The sequence below is a fragment of the Gymnoscopelus braueri genome, assembly GCF_963280865.1.
Source record: "Gymnoscopelus braueri genome assembly, chromosome: 8".
Taxonomy (NCBI): domain Eukaryota; kingdom Metazoa; phylum Chordata; class Actinopteri; order Myctophiformes; family Myctophidae; genus Gymnoscopelus; species Gymnoscopelus braueri.
In genome coordinates this window covers 24,202,463-24,222,233 of record NC_137609.1, presented here as the reverse complement: position 1 = coordinate 24,222,233, position 19,771 = coordinate 24,202,463, and the positions used below count along the sequence as shown (strand labels likewise).

At 38.9% G+C, this 19,771-nt stretch overlaps 1 protein-coding gene across 1 annotated transcript; it reads left to right on the top strand.

The window, feature by feature from the left end:
• Nucleotides 1–8,577: 8,577 nt before the first annotated feature.
• dhx33 (DEAH (Asp-Glu-Ala-His) box polypeptide 33) lies at nt 8,578–18,574 on the top strand. Its single transcript, XM_080435643.1, has 12 exons — nt 8,578–8,945; nt 10,028–10,188; nt 10,321–10,548; nt 10,820–10,990; nt 11,451–11,636; nt 11,947–12,058; nt 12,454–12,613; nt 12,967–13,055; nt 13,148–13,275; nt 14,258–14,461; nt 15,677–15,763; nt 16,098–18,574. Exons 1-12 carry the CDS (start codon nt 8,732–8,734, stop codon nt 16,404–16,406), a joined length of 2,049 nt encoding a protein of 682 aa, XP_080291769.1. The 5' UTR covers nt 8,578–8,731; the 3' UTR covers nt 16,407–18,574.
• The last annotated feature ends 1,197 nt before the right edge of the window (nt 18,575–19,771 follow it).

Below are 19,771 nucleotides of genomic sequence, written 5' to 3'. Positions count from 1 at the left end.
GTGGTATGCAGAGATAGAGACCACATACTGTAAGCCTAACAAAAATATCCAAACATGTCACAGTTGGGTTTTAATTTTTCCCTTTTCTTTTTTTTGCCTATACTCTCCTGTCACCCAATGCAGACATTAAGCCTCCTTATGTCTTATCATTATTTTGTGAGTGTGTGTGGTGTTGTGTTGGGGGGTGGGGGGGCACAGAGGAACAGAATGATGTTTCTCTCATTTCTTTATACCTTCTCTTGTAGTGCTGTGCCGTGCGCTTTGATATTTCTGCCACTGGCCTTGCCTAAAAACAATTAACATATTTACTTAAAAAATATATATAATCCCATTAACAATGTGTTTAAACACATACTGTCCCTCAGACTTAAACTGACACATAATAAATAGTATAAATAAATAAAAAACTGTACAGTACTTTCTGGAGGGAATAAGTGTAGCCTGGATCCAGACTAATCTTCCATTGCAAAAAAAAATTGCCCTTGGCAGATTAGGTCTGGCCCCTCTCAATAGAGATCTGATTTCTCTCCCTCCGAAGTTGTGAGGGACCAATCAGGGCCCAGTATGCAAATATGGGGCATTTTTTTAATTTGCCCCTCGGAAATGCAAGTTCCACACAGAGATTCCAGACTAATATCTACGCAGTGATATTAGTCTGGCCATGCCAGGCTAGAATAAGTGGAGTTTCTCAATTTGCTGTCAAGTCTTTAAGCCAAATATAAATGAATAAAAATCAATTTGCAAGACATGCAATTACTTCACAACAGTGGAATTCACCATGTGGCACTGACAGTCTCTGGGAAACTGGTGTCATTGTAGTGTGGATATTCATTCAAGCATTTTTAGCATTAGCATTACCCATCAAAGGGTTTGTTAGTGTAGAATGACTACAGGGAGGGATTCACCTTCATCTCATTAGCGCATACATTATACTGTAGTGTATGGATAATGTGACAACTATGACAGCACTCGTAAATGGTAACACAAAATGGGATGAAAGAAAAACCATGCAACTCTATTGTTAATAGCAAACGTGAGATATAAGATTCTGCACTGATGATGAAGAGGCTGTCACGGTCCGCTCCTCGGGCCTCAGACTTATTTTGCCCTTATAAGGACTTATTAGGACTGTATCGTTCCTATTGTATTTCTGTTGCTGCCTTTTGCCTGTATCTTATTTTGTAGTATGTTCTGTGCCTTCCTGTCTGCCTCTGTAGTTCTGTGCCTGCCTTGTCTTACCAGTCTTGTGATTGTCTGTGTTTCCACCTGTGTCCTCTTAGTCTCCCAGCCTATCCCAGTGTTGATTGTCAGTTGTGTTCACCTGTGTCCTGTTATCCCTGTGTCTATATATACTCCCCTGTGTAACTGGCTCTTCGTCAGTTTGTCATTCAATGTCACTGTGAGTCTGTGTGGCTTTTGGCCGTCAGTCTGTTTAGCCTTGTTCTTGTTCCTGTTTCTAGTGTTTTGCTTGCCCTGAAGTTGGGCTAGTCTTTTTTGTTTGTTTAATAAACTTTTGAGTTCCACGGTTCGTCTGCATTTGGGTCCTATTCCTCATCTCACCATAACAGAGGCAACTTAAATAGCATGAAGTTAGGTACATGTATCTTTTAGGTTAAACCATGTACTACTAGCAGGGTTTGAGGTATGCTTAGTTACCATGTAAGCTGAAGTTATAGCATCTAGGGTTTGTGTTGATGCTTTTCTGTGTGGTCAGTGTAAATACCCATATACGGTAGGCAGAGAGAGGGACGATAAGCTCAACTAGCATTGTGATGCATTAAGTGGTTTACATGATGTATGGCTCACTGTACCATTGGAACATGTGTTATGAAATAAGGAAACTTTAAGGACCACTTCGCCCATTTTCAACTTATCTTATAATTGGTCCTCACTAATGCTCATTATAAGATGGCACCGTGTAGTCGGCAAGTTTGGTTATTTCAAACGAGATTTCAAACTTTTTTTAAAATTTGTATTAATGCAATAACTACTGTATGGCTTCTATTTCAGCATGTTAACTTTCCATGAAGATTAAGGTTGCGGTTTCTATTAGCTTGGAAACCCCATCGATGATGTCATCGGTAGGCAGGTTTCTGAACTGTCCATAGCCCACCAATGACACACAGTCACACAGAGTGAGTAGATAGAAATTGTGCCAATTATATGAAGACATCGCAACTGAGTCTGTCAGTCCTTCGGTTTATATACAATAAGAGAGTATTTTTTACATATTGAGGACGTATACCATGGCTGCTTTCTTTCAGTGTAAGAGGTGGGACATGATGCGGCTGTATTAGAAGGGATGCAGGAGAGGTGATTGATCTTGAATAATGGTTAGGTTGGAATACATTTGTTTCAATGTTGTGAGCACAGTGTCAGCCCTAACAGTATGTTCACCAACCATGACTCCATTTATTGTTGTCCTCCTGTTAGTGTAAGAACCCTGTGTACAGTATTTGTGAGGCTTGCATTGCACATGCATGCAACTGCAGGAGCTCCTGGGTATTGTTATTAAACATATTGATTCATCCCCCTCTTCCCTTTGTGGGAATTACGTCCAGTCACTGTTGTAGGTGAGTGTAATACAGTGTATGACAAAATTAGTGGTGTAGGGGTGGTCCAAGGATGCAATAATTGACTGTCAAGTAGATTTAGATTAGAGGCCCCGATTCAATTTGGTTCCTGCATATACTGTAGGTGAATAACTCCTCTTAAAGGCCATAACAGATTCAAGAAAATTATATTTGTTTCTATGGTATGATGACATTTCAGCAGTGCTGATCAAATCTAGAGCTTATAAGTCATCTGTTGTACTGCCATTTGATGTTAGGGAGATATTGTACTGACTGGAGCGTTACAGAAGTGAATTTTATAAGCAGCCATTTGTGGATATTTTCTTAAGATAAGTTCCCTTTATTAAAATGCACTCAGCAGTAGTGGACAAAGTACCCACCCCCAGTACTTGAGTCAAAGTATAGATACTCCTGGTCAAATATTACTCAACTACAAGTGAAAGTTGCTCTGTCAAATTTATGTAGGCCTAGGCCTACTCAAGTTAAAGTACTAGAGTAATTGCTTACAACAAAAGTATTCAAAAGTACATGCTTTAATGTAGTGAAAGTAACAGCTTGTAGATCTGCTAATTTCACTATTATTTGAATTAGGGTGGTTAATTCATACTTTCCCTTTTCCCTCAGAAGTGTAGGGGAGTCAAAAGTACAATATTTGTCTTTGAAATAGTGGAGTGAAAGTATCCAAAAATACAAATACTCAAGTAAAGTACAGATACTAAAAAGATTTACTTAAGTACAGTACTCAAGCAAATGTACTTAGTTACTGTCCACCACTGGTAATTAGTCTATTATAAGTCAGAGAATTATATACAATTGAATAGCCTGAAATGTTTAGGCTATTGAAGATGCATTATCTGTAATTCACAATTTGGCAACATTTAGAGTTAAACAGCCAGTACATACATAGGCTTATACTTGGCCAGTGGCTGGTTGGCCATATTTGGAGCATAGAGATTTTGGAGCCAAGGCGTGACTTACAAGATTTATAACTTATTTATTTTCTGTCTTCAGGAAGCTGGGACTCCTAGATTTCTGGTTTCTCACTTCTCAGTAATACTGTCTGAGACAGTTAGTCCATGAGCCAGACAAGATTTCATTATCGAAAGAGTGGGCAAAACCAAACCTATATTAAATTGTTCATAGGGTCAATACGAGTAAATAAATATATGATAACCTTTCCACAGGAGCAGCTTTTTCATGGTTATCACACATTCTGTTATTTTTCCCATACGTACATGACAGGTGAAAAAATTACAAAATTTAAAAAATAGTTATCATAATGAAACTTCCTGAGTTGATTACTTACATGAAGACAATGATTTATCGTATTACAAGTTTTCTGAAATTGTATATTTAAATATGCAAATTAGGCATTAGGAAAATATGCCTGAATTTGCATAACTTTCCAGAATCAACATTGGAACATTGGACAAAGCCAGAGTCAACATTCTTATTTCATTTTGTTAAGATGTTGGAGTCAAAGGTTTTTAACGAGGGAATATTCAATATCTGGCTCAATTTTGGGGCTCTGGCTCAAGGACTAAATGCCTAATTTGCATATTTAAATATACAATTTCAGAAAACTTGTAATACAATAAATCATTGTCTTCATGTAAGTAATCAACTGGGGAAGTTTCATTATGATAACTATTTTTAAAATGTTGTCATTTTTTCACCTGTCATGTACGTATGGGGAAAATAACAAAATGTGTGATAACCATGAGAAAGCTGCTCCTGTGGAAAGGTTATCATATATTTATTTACTCGTATTGACCCTATGAACAATTTAATATAGGTTTGGTTTTGCCCACTCTTTCGATAATCATTGCTCAATTTTGGGCCTCTGGCTCATGGACTAAGTATGCAAACTGGAATTTATAGAATTTTAAATTAATTAGCAAGACAGAATCTCAATACCCAAACTAAATAGATCATTTGAATAATTCCCATTCAGTAGGAGCAAATTGCATAATTAGCCAATACAAATTAATTGTTTATTCAAATATATTTAGTTTTTAAACTATGTAAATAAATACGATAACACATATAATAATAACACATGCTGACAGGTTTGTCATGTAGTCCGGCAGCCAAAGGGCCTTTTTTGGCTGCAGTATGAAAAGTTGTATACATATATATATATATATATATATATATATATATATATATATACATACATTCATTCGTGAAACCACCTGCTGACTCTTTTAAATCAGGGGATATATGTTTCCATAACTCTGTATTACAAAAATACACTAATGGAATTTTCTTGGACTCAGAAATTTAGTTTTCTATTAATTTTATTAATTATTTTAATTTTATTATTGAAAAGTAATCCATAGGCCTAGTGTATGAAATTGTTGCAAAAACAGTTTATGTTGAGACATTTGCATAATTATAGATTTAAAAAATGTTCTCTCCTATGAACTAGCCCATCTCAACCGCTCTTTTTGATGACTCAGGGGAAATGAGGATATGCAAGTCCAAAGTAAATTTGAAGACCAAAACAAGGGTTGAGGTGTCTTTGAGGAATGCTGACTAGATGGACTGTAGGCCTACTATTCTGGATGGCTGTGCAATCCTATGGGTTGTCCCATGGCCAGCATCAAGTGAAACGAACCAAGCTCTTGTCGGACAGTGACTATGTGGAGTCCTTCAAGCAGTACCTGCAACAAAAATTGAGAATTGGAGATGTTTATCTTGTGTTTGATCGTTACATTGAGTTTAGCACCAAGTGTTCTGCTCACAAGGCTAGAGGCGCTGGTGGCTACAGGGTGTTCCAACTGTCCTCCAACTCTCCACTCCCTGCTCAGAACCAAGTTCTCAACAATAAGAAGCAACTTATTCAGATCATTGTAGAAGCTCTTGTGACTGAAGCCACAATTCCTGGAGGATACCAGAGCAAACTTTTTGTTACTGGCCAGGACCCTACCCCCACTGAGATATCAGCAGGTGGCAATGTGGCATCACTATATCAAGACAGGATCTAAAGACCCATGAGGAGGCAGATTAAATAGTCGTGGCACAGGCTATCTATGCAGCAACCGACTATTACAGCCAATCAATCACTACCCCATGACATTAATTCCAACATGCCAAGAAAGAGCCCTCATTGGCATAGGAGCTATAGTAAATTAACTTGGAGAACTATGCCTCGAACTATTACCAGCTCATGCTGTGACTGGATGCGACCAAGTTCCAATGCACCATGGAATAGGCATGGGGGAAAACTGTTCAAGGTGTTCAAGTCACATCAATAACCGGTGCTAGGGTGAAGGCATCGATGGCAAAGACAGGGAGAAAGACAAGACCAAAGTTCTGCTCTCCCTCCAGCTCAAGCCAGGCCCTTTACCATTGAATACCAGACAACCTGCACCAGACTGTATCATGAAAGATAGTGTGTTGTGCATGTGCAGCAGAAAACCCTTGTAAAACCAAGGAATGTGATTGCGCATCAGCCAGTCTGGCTTGCACAATATTTTGCAAATGTCAAGGGAGATCTGTCTGCAACTAGCCTGGGCACCATTCCTTTTCGGGTATATGATCCGGTCGGGAGCTCTACGTCATCCGCGTCATCAGCGACCGGATCGCGACAAACCGGAAACACGTCTCACCCCAAAATAGGTCCGTCCTATAAAATCCTTGATGCGGCGTAGTTTAGCTTATTTTTTAAATATAAATGTGAGTGTACTTTCCGGAGACTATTTAGCGTCTGTATTATCCGTATTATCCCACGGGGAAATTCTATTCCATTTAAATAGGGATTGGGGAACCAAAACAAAGCGGCACCGCAAAACCGGATCGCGACAATCCGGAAACAGGATTCTTTTTTCTTTTTTCTTTTTCAGTAGGCGTGGCCTAGACCGGATCATATGGGTCTTTAGTAACAGACACCAGGCTTTCCTCCAAGGTGGAAAGACTGGTGATGCGAGGTTAGTCTGCAACAATGACAAAACAAAGCAACTCCAAGTCGAATATTCTGATGAGGAAGAAGTCGATGTCTAACCGTCATGCAAGTTGGACTGCATTAACTTTACTAGAGAAAAGTTTATTCTCTATTAGCATATTAGGCCATTCATTGGCTTATTATGCTAATTGTGCAAAATTCACACTATATTTTTTGCAAAGTTTAATTTCATACACAAGGCCTATGGATTACATTTAAATAATAACATTTTATAGAAAACTACATTTCTGAGCCAAAGAAAATTCCAGTAGTGTATTTTTGTAATACAGAGGTATGGTCACATATAACCCGCTATAAAAATAATTGCTCAATGCTGACAGCCGGTCAGCAGGTGGTTTCATGAATGTATTTACATAGACAATATTTTAGGCCAATAAAAAAAACCTATTAACCAAATGTCATACCCCACCTGCCAGACTAATGTAGGCTATGTCCACCAACCACATTGACAAATCCATCTGAGTGCATTTCAGTCATTCTGCAACTCCCCCTTAAAGCTGATTAGAAGGTTCCTTCCTAATCCTTCGACAGATTAATTTCTATATCATGCACAGCACAGTAAACTACATTCAGAATTAAAAAGCCTAGCAGAAATGAATCTGAAGTAAACCATAAACTGTCAAATACAATGTATGTTCCAACTCCCACAGCTGTCTGGAGTAGCCTTGCATGGATCAAGACTATAGATGTATTTTATCGATTTTGATATTTGCATCATAGATATGCAAATGTAAAAATCGATCAAATACATCTATAATAGCCTTGATCCAAGGCTATGTCTAGAGCTGACATGGATGCTAGTGCTGCTACTGTAAACAGTGGCGTAGACCAGTGCTGCCATATTTTGTGAGAGAAAGAAGCAACCAGGTTTGATTGATGTACTTTATTTAGTATGACATGAGAAACAGTACATGGGAGTACAATTCACTTATTCACAATACAAGGTCTACTAAACTGGATAACTCATACAGCACTAAGCTTGTTTAGAATGAGTTCCCACGGCCCACGCACACAAATCATGAAAACAAGCCCAAAAGAAGCAACTATAGGCCACATGAGCACTCTAAACCTGCATTGTGTGAGCTTGTAGATCTGGAATATTTTGAATATTTTTTAAACATTCTAACAACACAAATGCTCCGTTGGACACACAACATTTTCATGAAAAATTGTGAGAGAACCACTGGTTAAAATAATGATTTTGAACATTGGAACCAAGCCTAAATAAGCAACTTAAGTACACTTTAGAAACGAGGCCAAAAACTTCAACCTGCAGCTACCATTTTTACAAGCAACTTTTCAGAAAAAGAAGCCCAAAGTCGCTTATAATAAGAAAACATGGCAACACTGGCGTAGACTAGAGTAGACCTTTAACTCTATGGAGTAGTCAGTAGACCTATGATATTATACCTCTATGGAGTAGACTCGTGGTGCTACTCTGCTTTTTGTCGCTCTTGTCGCCCCCTGGTGGCAGCACTCGGAGCTCAGTTTAGGCATAATCATATAGTTAAAAAATAAGGGCATAATAGTTTCATAGATAATGTAAAACATTATTATAAAGCTATTTTTTTATACAAATTTGACAGCACATGGTTTAAAAAAAAGACATTTAACTAATGAGTATTTATTTTTCACCAATCACCAATCATTTTCGCATTTCACACATAATATCCTCATTTCCAGGGTTGCCATGTCCGCTTATTATGAGCGACTTTGGGCTTGTTTTTCCTGTAAAGATGCGTGTAAATATTTATAGTTGCGGGGCGGGCTTGTGGCGGTTTGCGGTTTTTTGGCTTGTTTCTAAAGTGTAGTAGCTTATTTGGTCTTGCTGTTGCTTCCTATTTCCTAATGTTGTTTAAATAAGCGTTTCTCAAACATTTTTGTATTATGTTTAAAGGGCGACGGGCTCGATTCTTTTGGGCTTGTTTTCATAGACCTGGGTGCTTGTTTCTCTCGCAAAAACTGGCAACACTGGTCGTTTCTCACTACGTCGAATACATGCGCCGACGTTTTACCACGTGGGAAGGATTGTGCGAACGTAAACAATTGCATCGATGTCTGTTCATGTCTGAAGAATCTTGTTCTCGATCTGCTTCTTTTATAACTAGATAGATATTCAAGAGAAAGTGATAGATCTTTTTTTAGAAGAGAAGCGCCGACGTGTTGTTTATAAGCGTGTTTTTTCTAGACCATGCCCCACGACCCCGATCCTCCTCCGGCTAAAAGGTTCAAGCCGGGGTCTGCTTTCTTCCGTCTCGATAGGAACAAGCCTGGGATGCTGCTGCCCAGGAAGGGAAACAGTGGATCCACTCCCATAGAAATCCAGCGAAAGAACCTTCCGATCCACCAGGCAAAGTCCCAGCTGTTGAACCAACTCAGACAGCTTCACAATGCTGTCCTGATAGGTAACGTCCATCCCACCATGGCAGTCTAAAACATTAGCCATGGTTCACATGACGCTCGTCTCTGACAGTCATGTTTCAGGGCTATCTAAAACATTAACATCTGCCAGTGTTGGAAAAAGTACTACATTTTTTTAATTAAGTAAAAGTCAATACTGCAGTGTAAAAATACTCAAGTAAAAGTCCGGTATCAAAATTTACTTGGGTAAAAGTATTGGCATCAAAATATACAAAAGTAAAAGTACTCATTATGCAGAATATCCCGTTTCACAAGGTATATTATGTATATAGTATTCAAATATTTTGAAAATAGTAGATCTACAAGCTCACAATGCGTCGCGACGAAATGCACACATGGGCTGAAGTGGTTAATGGAGTGGCGTTACTGGGGTATAAGTACTCCTGATCAGGTGATCGATTGTGTTATTTTTGTGTTATCCTTTTTAGCATCATTGTAATATTGTACCACTGTACTATTTGCAAACTGTTAAAGTATAAAGTATTCAATCAATCAATCAATTGGAATTAAATCAGCGTTAGCCACGATACAATCTCCATATTTAAGGTACTGTTAAGTGACATTTTTAGTTTGAAATAAAAACGTTTTTGTTGAAACTTAAAAAGTGAAAGCTCTGATAATAGCTAGTCATTAGACCGTTTGTTAAGTAACATGGGTCTCCCCCGTCTCCAGCTCTTTAGTAAACAGAAAATACATTTTCAGGTGGCACACCAATTTTCCAGCTTCAGTTTGATAGTTTCCCAAAGTTCCACATTTGTCTATTTTTGGTTTCATCACTTCCAATTCCACCTGTTCTTTTACACACACACACACACACACACACACACACACACACACACACACACACACACACACACACACACACACACACACACACACACACACACACACACACACACACACACACTCTCTCTCTCTCTGTCTCTCTCTCTCTCTCTCTCTCTCTCTCACTCACTCACTCACTCACTCACTCACTCACTCACTCACTCACTCACTCACTCACTCACTTCATCTTGCATCAGAACTGTTTGCTAATAAGAGCTTTTATCTTTCTTTTTTACATCAGGTGAGACTGGCTCTGGAAAGACCACTCAGGTCCCGCAGTATGTGTATGAAGCTGGCATCGGGAGACAAGGCATTATTGCTATCACTCAGCCCCGTCGTGTGGCTGCAATCTCACTGGCATCGAGGGTGGCAGAGGAGAAGAGGACTCAGCTTGGAAAGCTGGTGTGTAAACCTCCACATTCACACATTTGAATTAAAGGAATAAAAGGATCAAGCATGATTCTGTCATCATTAAACTTGAGATCTTGTCAGATATGACAAATCCGCATTAAATCAAAATAACCTTGTCTTCAGGTTGGCTACACAGTGCGTTTTGAGGATGTCACCTCTTCTGAGACAAAGATCAAGTTCATGACAGATGGCATGCTTCTACGTGAGGCCATTGGAGACCCCTTGCTGCTCCGCTATACAGTGGTGGTCCTAGATGAAGCCCATGAGCGCACTGTGCACACAGATGTCCTTTTTGGTGTTGTAAAGGCTGCTCAGCGCAAGCGTAGAGAACTTAATAAGTTCCCTTTGAAGGTAGGAGACGTCTGAACATCTGTGTAAACTTTGATTATAGTTGTTCACTTGTGCTTATGTGTTTTTGACTGTGGGAGTTTCGTGGGACTTTTTGATGATTGGTTTGCCCATCGCCTCCCGTCCTTCTCGTTATTAGTCATAATTTATATTTATATAATTTGTTCTTGTTATTGCCACTATTCCACATCTCCAGTGTAGGCCTTACAAACCTCTTGTGTTGTGATCTCACATATTGCTAAGGCTATTTGTTTGTTCTCTGTAAACACTACAGGTTATAGTGATGTCAGCCACCATGGATGTAGATTTGTTCTCTGAATACTTCAACAAGTCTCCTGTGTTGTACCTGGAGGGGAGGCAGCATCCCATTCAGATCTACTACACCAAGCAGCCTCAGTCAGACTACCTCCAGGCTGCACTGGTCTCTGTGTTCCAGATCCACCAGGTAAGCTAAGCTTCAACCTGTAATCAAAGTAAAGACCAACATTTCATGTTGGTGAAGTTCACTTAATAACGTAATACTATCTTTTAAATGCAAATGCTAGACAAACAGTTGAAGGATTTTCTCATATTGGATATATATATATATATATATATATATTTCAATATTGGAACCCTTTTTGGAGAATTATCTAATATGCTGGCTCGTTATAAACATAATATTGTTTTTTTATGACCAAATAACCTAACATTTGGGTTAATGGGTTTATTATGTTAGTGATTCATTAAAAAACTGTTGAAAATACAGTAGTATTACTACCATTCATTATTTTAGCTGTCTTAAAACTGACTGATTCATTTGTCAGTGACTACGCTGCTCTACAGAAAAACATCACAGCAGTTTTATGCAATCAATCAATCTATAATAATCTATAGCCACGGTGTCTGTTGGGGTCTGCGTGCAGGAAGCACCTTCGTCTCATGACATCTTAGTCTTCATGACGGGCCAGGAGGAGATTGAGGCTCTTGCCAGAACATGCAGGGACATCGCCAAGCACCTGCCTGACAGCTGCGGCCCCATGATGGTTATCCCATTATATGCCTCTCTGCCCCCAGCACAGCAGCTCAGGGTCTTCCAGCCTACACCCAAGGTAACAGTGAAATTTGAGGCTTGATTTGTACTTAGTTGCTCGCGCGTGTCACACATCGCAAAATAGGCGATCTACAAGCTCACAATGCATTGCAGCACGACAAGTTGTGAGCTTGTAGATCATAATGCAGATTTACTGATAGCATTGTATAATGGGGCTTTAAAACGGTACAGAACATTTTGGATTATGTAAAACACTTAATATTGTCTTGCACACTAACGTTTAGTTACAGAAATGCCTTACATTTATCTATAGAATTTTAATGAATGCCTTTTATGTTTTTACCATTGTCCTTTTTACTCTTTGACAGGGTTGTAGGAAGGTTATCCTCTCGACCAACATTGCAGAGACATCAGTCACAATCTCTGGGATCAAATATGTCATAGATACCGGGATGGTGAAGGCAAAACACTTCAATCCTGGTTAGATCATTTACTGTTCACTTCACACACACATACACCCACACTGGTATCCATTGTTTTGCTAAACCTTTACATTAACTTTGCAACCACTTGCCTAACACCTTGACCCAATACTCGCTATGGTTGGCCCCTCTTAATAAACCAGGGGAGTTATCTTAAGTAAGAGATAATGCATGATGAGGTGGTCTCATATGGAAAATTATACCCTAATTTCCTATTTTGATTCTATTGTCATTTTTATAATTATAATTTTTGTGGTTATTCTTTGATAATAATTGTGAAATGTTTTAATAAACATTTCATGTATATTACAAAATTATCAAATGATATATATGGTGCTGTGGTCAGTTTGCTCTGAATGGATTGTGATTGTGCATGTTCTATGTGACTTCCAGACAGTGGCCTGGAGGTGCTAGCAGTGCAGCGGGTATCCAAAGCTCAGGCATGGCAGCGAGCGGGCAGGGCTGGCAGAGAGGAGTCAGGCGCCTGCTACCGTCTCTACACTGAGGGCGAGTTTGACAACCTCGCACCTATGACTGTGCCAGAGATCCAGAGGTAGAGTTGTTGTGTCTCAGGACCACGCTATGTCTTATGCCTGTGCTTTAGATCTACAAGCAAAGATACAACAGCAGGTCTCAAGACTGCTTTGTTTAATGGGGTCATGGGGACAAAAGAGTATGTTTGCTGACTTAAAGATGACTTATTGATTCAACGCATCAACACTTCCTTTTCACTTGGAAATAACATTATTTTGGTGGGTTAACATGAGACCTTGTCGCTGAAGCACAAATACGGCTTTTTAGAGGAATCTGACTCTCTTAAATTGTTGATTTATTTAGACCAACATAATTGAAAGCCCTGCTGATCTGTTCTCTTTTTGTGTGTACATGTTTGTTCATATTCTGCAGATGCAATTTATCCAGTGTGATGCTACAACTCATGGCCTTGGGGGTTCCAGATGTGATGAATTTTGATTTTATGTCCAAGCCTTTCCCTGGTAAGGTGTTATCTATTATAAATCACCATAAGTCTTCAAATGGATAATCTAATTGTGGTGGTAACTTGTAATGGGTATCATTATGATCTCAGAGGCCATCCGTTCTGCTATGGAGCAGTTGGAACTGCTGGGAGCTGTGGTGAGGAAGGAGGAACGCGTCTCCCTCACTGCCTTGGGCAAGAGGATGGCTAGCTTCCCTCTAGAGCCTAGATTTTCCAAGGTAATTACATTATATGCATGTATTTACATCAGAAGTACACCAACTTATTTTTAACTACTGCTCTTTGATCCTGGTATGTCAGACTTTTAAAACATTATTCTCAAAGATTGAATATTAAGCATCTTTCGCCATAGATGCTTATAATGGGGGAGAAAATGTACTATACCAAAGTCTCTTTAAGTCAGTTCACTTGGGGAAACATCTTGCCCCCGAGCAGTACAAGACAAAACTTCTATCGCTTCAAAGAGGAGCCATCTATTTCTAAAGTTCTGACATATTGTCATTTACATTACATATTTATGAACATGGGCGACTAGTACATAACACAGAGTAAAACATTTGTTCAAAGTACACCGTTTTAGAATAACATCCTTTTCCCACTTACTGATGCTTATACACATGCGCTATCCACCACCTCATGAAATGATGAGATTAACAGCATTCAATACAAGTCTCTGACTGGTAAATATGCTGCCAGATTTGCTGATAGGATTGTTTTACATTGTTGGTGCCGCCATACTTCAGTAAGTCTTACAAATTTTAAAAAGTACTCATTTTTAAGGAACACACAGATAAATTGAATCCCCTTAAAGTTTTTATTCCTGTGGTATGGTCTGAACAATTAATGAATGCGCAATTACAGCTTTATTTATTTATTTGATCCGAACATTGCACATTGATGAACACAAGACGGGTGTGTGTAATACATATGAGCAAGTGTAAATATGCCTTATTTAGCGAAAGCTACTTTCCATCCGTAGTTCCCAAAACCCCCATTAGTGTGGGCTTTATCTAATCAATCTGATATATAAACTGAACTAAAATACAAAACAAGTTCAGTCGGCACTGGGATATTTTACTGTACAGTACCAGAATTAGTTCTGTGTGCCTAGTATCATGATCGTATGCATCAAACTATAATTTTGCAAACTATTCTGACACCAAATGAATACTTATCCATCTTATTCTCTTTGTTCCTCAGACGATACTGTTGTCCCCAGACTTCTCCTGTTCCGAGGAGATCTTGAGCATTGTGTCTCTGCTGTCAGTGGACACAGTTCTGTACAACCCCCCAGCCCGTCGCGAGGAGGTCCTTGCTGTACGGAGGAAGTTTGCCTCCAGTGAAGGAGATCACATGACACTCCTCAACATATACAGAGCTTTTAAAAAAGTCGGCGCCAACAAGGTACGCGGTAATGACTTATTATGGAAATAATACACATAGTGGCCATCATTTATCAATTCAACGTAGAAATCAGCTTAAATTCGAGCCAAGGAATCGACGTACGCCCACGTCCACGTGTGATTTATCAAGCAATCGTATACAGCCAATCCCAGCGTACAAATCGTCTGAGGCTTTCATAAATCTGACGGCTGCTTTCTGGCCTTGACAGCCCATACATCAAAACAGAAAAGTCCTATCTGAATGTATTTAGCAACGTTAAACTCGCCAACATGGCAGCTGTACGGAAAGCTTGAATTATCCTCTTTCTATCTGCAAAGTTTTTTGTTTCATAAAAATCCAATGTAGACATGTTATGAGCTACTTTCTGTCAATAAATTCCATACAGGTGATTATTTTTCTAAGTGTCAGAGGTTGGAAGCGCTCGTTTTCAATAACGCAACATCATGCTGCCTCCTGCATTATGTGCAATTTAGAAACGGGTGGTACGCAGGACCATTGAATGATTTCCAACGAGCGCCAAACTCCAATGCTCCATGCTGCTCAATGTTTTGCCACTCAGTCTAGATGAGGGGGCGTGTCCCAGTAGAAAAGTGACGCATGTGCATATTCTATAAGAAAGAGTTTCCCCCGTCTGCCTTCCTGCCTGACATGTCCGCGTCCGACTACACACACACACACTCGCGCACCTATACTACTTGCAAGCCCAACTGCATGTGCATTTTGGCACACACTGGAAACTGCAGTGCGTTCGCTTGTTATAGGCCGTTGAATATAGCATGGCTCGTCAAAAATGCAGGGGAAATCCAGGGAGGTGAGAAAAAGGCATGTATCTCCATGTATGCCTTTATTAAATGTTATATTTTCACAGGGATTATTTATTAGTGTGTTGGATATACATTTTGGAGGGGAGCTGTGTCCAGATGCTTGTCAAATTGTTAGACAATGCTGCTCCGCATGTCTACGATGGAACAAACTGGTTCAGCCAAAGTCTACATGTCCTCAGACCAGACGTGAGATCTGAGCGGCCCGTAGGCTCAAGTCAAAGTTACGATAAAATGATAAATCCTGAAAGTGGCGGCAATCTGCGTTTTTGGTCTGCGCAACTTTGATAAATGGGGGCCAATGTGTATCACCTAAACAAAAAGACAGTTTGGAAATATTGTCGGTCTTATCAATGTCATGCAGCCCTAGTCCTTTTTATGCTTCTTGATACAGGAGTGGTGCCGGGAGAATTTTGTAAACAGCAGGAACATGAGTCTAGTGAGAGAGGTTCGAGCCCAGCTCAAAGACATCTGCATTAAGGTACATAACCACAAATCCTATTATGTTCTGTATATAAAAACGAAAAGCCAAGAATTTCCCTTTTGCAGCTGATGCTTTGTCTCAAATGTTTTGCCCTTTTAAGGATCATAGTTTTGCAAACATCAATTTCCCGAAAGCACATTAAAAACATTGCCACTTGTACACAGTATTGTTACCTTTTTATTGTAGGTTGTCAAAATGGCTTAATTATGACCTGTTCTGAGCCCTCGCAAACAAAGCACTTTTTATTTAGCATAAAAGGTTCCCAGGTGAAAGTTTTTACTCAAACACTGATTTACAGCAGTTCACTTATTTTCTTCTTTGGGTTTCGTAGCTGAATCTGAAGCTCGAGTCGTGCGGGACAGATTCTGGAAATGTTCGCCGCTGCTTGGCACACGGGATGTTTGTCAATGCTGCAGAGCTCCAACCTGACGGCAGCTACATCGCCCTTGACACGCACCAGCCCGTGGCCATCCACCCATCCTCTGTTCTCTTCCAGGCCAAGCCAGCATACGTGATCTTCAATGAACTGCTGCACACGTCTCGCTGCTACATGCGAGACCTTTGTTTGGTGGATGCTGATTGGCTGATGGATGCAGCACCAGAGTACTTTTGCCGGAAACTCCGTCCTACCAAAAGCTAACCAATAGAGAAACAGGACTACTGTGGAGCAAATCTCCGCCAAGAGAACTGCCTCTCTTGAGCCAGTGCAAATAAATCCTGAAGAATAAAGTAAAGACGACTTTTGTCTCACCACTCTCTTCTAAGCTGTATGACAATACAGAAACTGTTGTGTGCCAGAGCAAAACAACACATCACTGGATGTTTACAGTGGTAGATTTGAATGGTTTCCACTACCTCCTAATTGACAAGCAGCTGGCATGTGTTGCCTGAGCAAAAATGTTCATTAACTGGGTCTCACATACTCAAATGTATCTGGACTGTAATTCACATTTAAAACATGCACTGTCTGTCTTCCCTGTTGCCACATAACACTCAGTATGTTCTACTTCAGGTTTCACATTCTTTTCTTGCCTTTTTTCCTACAATTTGCATGTTATTAATCCCAGTGATTACTTAAAAGGGGCATGGCACAGTTTCCCTAAAATGTTATGGTATGGTCTGGGCTGATTTAATTATCTGATCATAATTTGAAGACTAGTGCAATACCCATTGCCTATGACCTCAGCCTGCCATCTTTGATATCAATAGTACTTTGATGTCAGCACATGAAGGCCTGTCTGTGTTGTCAGTACTGTGGCATCAGTCATCACCGTATTTGGGGCAAAAGTGCTTGCACACACAGAATCCTGGATTTCTAGAAAGATAGATAGATGAAAGGTTGGCATGGCTGTGGAGTTTGAAACCTACTGAGACTCAACTGCGCATAATGTGCTCCCATGCAAAAAAGGCAATGTCTCCCAGGAAAATGCAAAGTTTCCATTCCAATAGTATGAGTAACAGTGATTTGTGTCTTAACTGATATATACGTATTACAGATATTACAGCATCTGTTATTGAAATCAAAAATTACATGGGATACATAATGGTGTCAATATCATATTTATTTTAGGAAGACATACGGATATATGTTAACATGTAACGTGAGTTAAAGGTAGGGTAAGTGATATTTCTTTGCGAAATAGCTTTATAGTCTGATATTACTCATTGCGTTGTAGAGTGTTTGTTCAGTAACTCTACAGCTCTTTAGTAAAAAGAAAATGCTTTTTCAGGTGGGGATACCAATTTTATCCAATCAGGCGGGAGAACTCACAGTATACAGGTGAGATTGGAAGTGATGACGCAAAGAAATTAGCAAACAAAATTAGAACTGGAACGCTATTAAATTGAAGATGATGAATGGGTACTCTCTTCCAATTGGCTGAAATAGAGATAGGGAGAGCCTTGTTACTGAACAAACACTATAGCAATGATTACTATCAGAATATAGTTCTTTAAACTTTCAACACGTTTTTTTTTAACAAATACATATCACTTACTCTACCTTAAGTTGGCTTTAACAATTACATCATTTAATTAATTTTCCACATAATTGCATATCACCACTTCATCACATACATGTGAAAAACTGTAGTATGCCTTAACAACATTCACTTCACATTAAATACAATCTCAAATCATTACTATTATCATAATGGGTTCTAAAGTACCCTTTTATAGTATGTTGCACAAACCCCTATTCAACCTCTATACATACTGACAACAGTGTATGCTATGCATGGAGATTATAGTTCTAGATATGAATACTCTGGTTTCTAATACATCGTAGATTGCAAATCACACTTTGTAGAAGGACATAGAATGGAAGTTTTTCTTGTATTTTTTTATACTGGACTCAGGATTGTACAATGATTGCCTGAGTAAGCTGGGAAACATTCATTTCTGGAAACTAATTTCAGAATTTCAGAACACCAAATTTATCTGGGGTTATTGTCACCAAATAGTTTGTAGTTTTTGAATCTTTTGTGGGTCATACAACCTGTATGCTTATTTGGCTTTTGTTATTTTGTTATATATAAAGGAAATATACATCGATTTTAAAACTAGGTTACACTTTAAATGATTCGGAAGGGAAATTAAATGTAAATTAAATGCATTACTTGCAATTGGATGCTTATGATAAATATGCTTTTAAGGCCATATCTATTAGTATTTATAACTTCTAGTGTTGCTACAAGATGTGTATGGGAATGGAAGATTCAAGCAATGCAGGATTCAGACCAGGGTTTAAGAACGGCATGTGAATTTTCAACAATTTTTGACAGCATGTTCAGTTTCATAGTTCTAATGAAAATAAAAACCTGTTGTACTAAATCAAACATTAAATGTGTCTGGATTTAGTCAAAAACAGCTTCAGCCACTGCTTTATTTATATTTTTAAACTATGCAACTTGAGGAAATATTTTGCAGGGGAGAAGTTAGAACCTTGAAATGTAAATGTGGCATCTCTCACTTTACTTGTAAAAAGAGGGGACACACTTTTCTTTAAGGCAGACTGTATTATACGATTCCAAAATGGGATTATGTAAGGAGTTGTAACAATGTTTTTTTTTGTTATAGATCCCTATAATTAAACTAATGCTCTGCTGAAAAGCACACATCAGAAATCACCCACAGCAGTATTGATTGATTGATTGATGTACTTTATTTAGTAAGACATGAGAACAGTACATGACAGTACATAACAGTACATGGAAGTACAAATTCACAATACAAGGTCTACTAAACTGGAAATCTCATTAAGCACGCAGCTTGTTTAAGATGAGAACCCCATGCACACAAATCATGATGACAGATATACACACTACTATACTAGTGAAGCAGTTAAGCTCATTATATGGAAGGTATTGTGCATTTTAAGAAAGAAGCATTAAACTTTCAGCATATCATCTACATACCCCAAGGTTTGATTTCAGACGTGGAAGCACTTTCAGATTGACCTCTGGTGACCTTGAGTGGTCATTGACCTCAGAATTGCATTTTGGGCACTTTTTGCCCCATTTTTCTCCATTATAATAATATATGCTTGATAAAATGTCAGTTTTGTTCTAATAAATGAAAAATGAAACCTAATAGTCACTCTACAGAAATGGTGATTATTACTATTATGATAGTTCTGTTATGACATGTTATAACATTAAAAACATCTAGGAGAGAGAGAGCAGCAGTAAAATAAAGAAAAACAAGAAAGAAAGTGCTAATGCATTCAAAGTGCAATATAGGTACAATGCTATTCAAAGGTGCTATTCATCTCATGTTGGTTTTGGGGGCAGTATATGGTGAGCGTTCAAGGTTCTTATGGTTTGGGGAAGAAACTGTTGGACAGCATGCTGGTGCTTGTCCCGATGCTCTTCTTTTTTCTTTTTTTTTTTTACTTAAATTTTTATCCCACGATTTTGTAACCCTTATTTTTCACCCGGTGCCAATTTTCTAAGTGATCCTGGGTATTATACTCCCCTCACCAGCCCGATGCTCTTAAACCTCCTA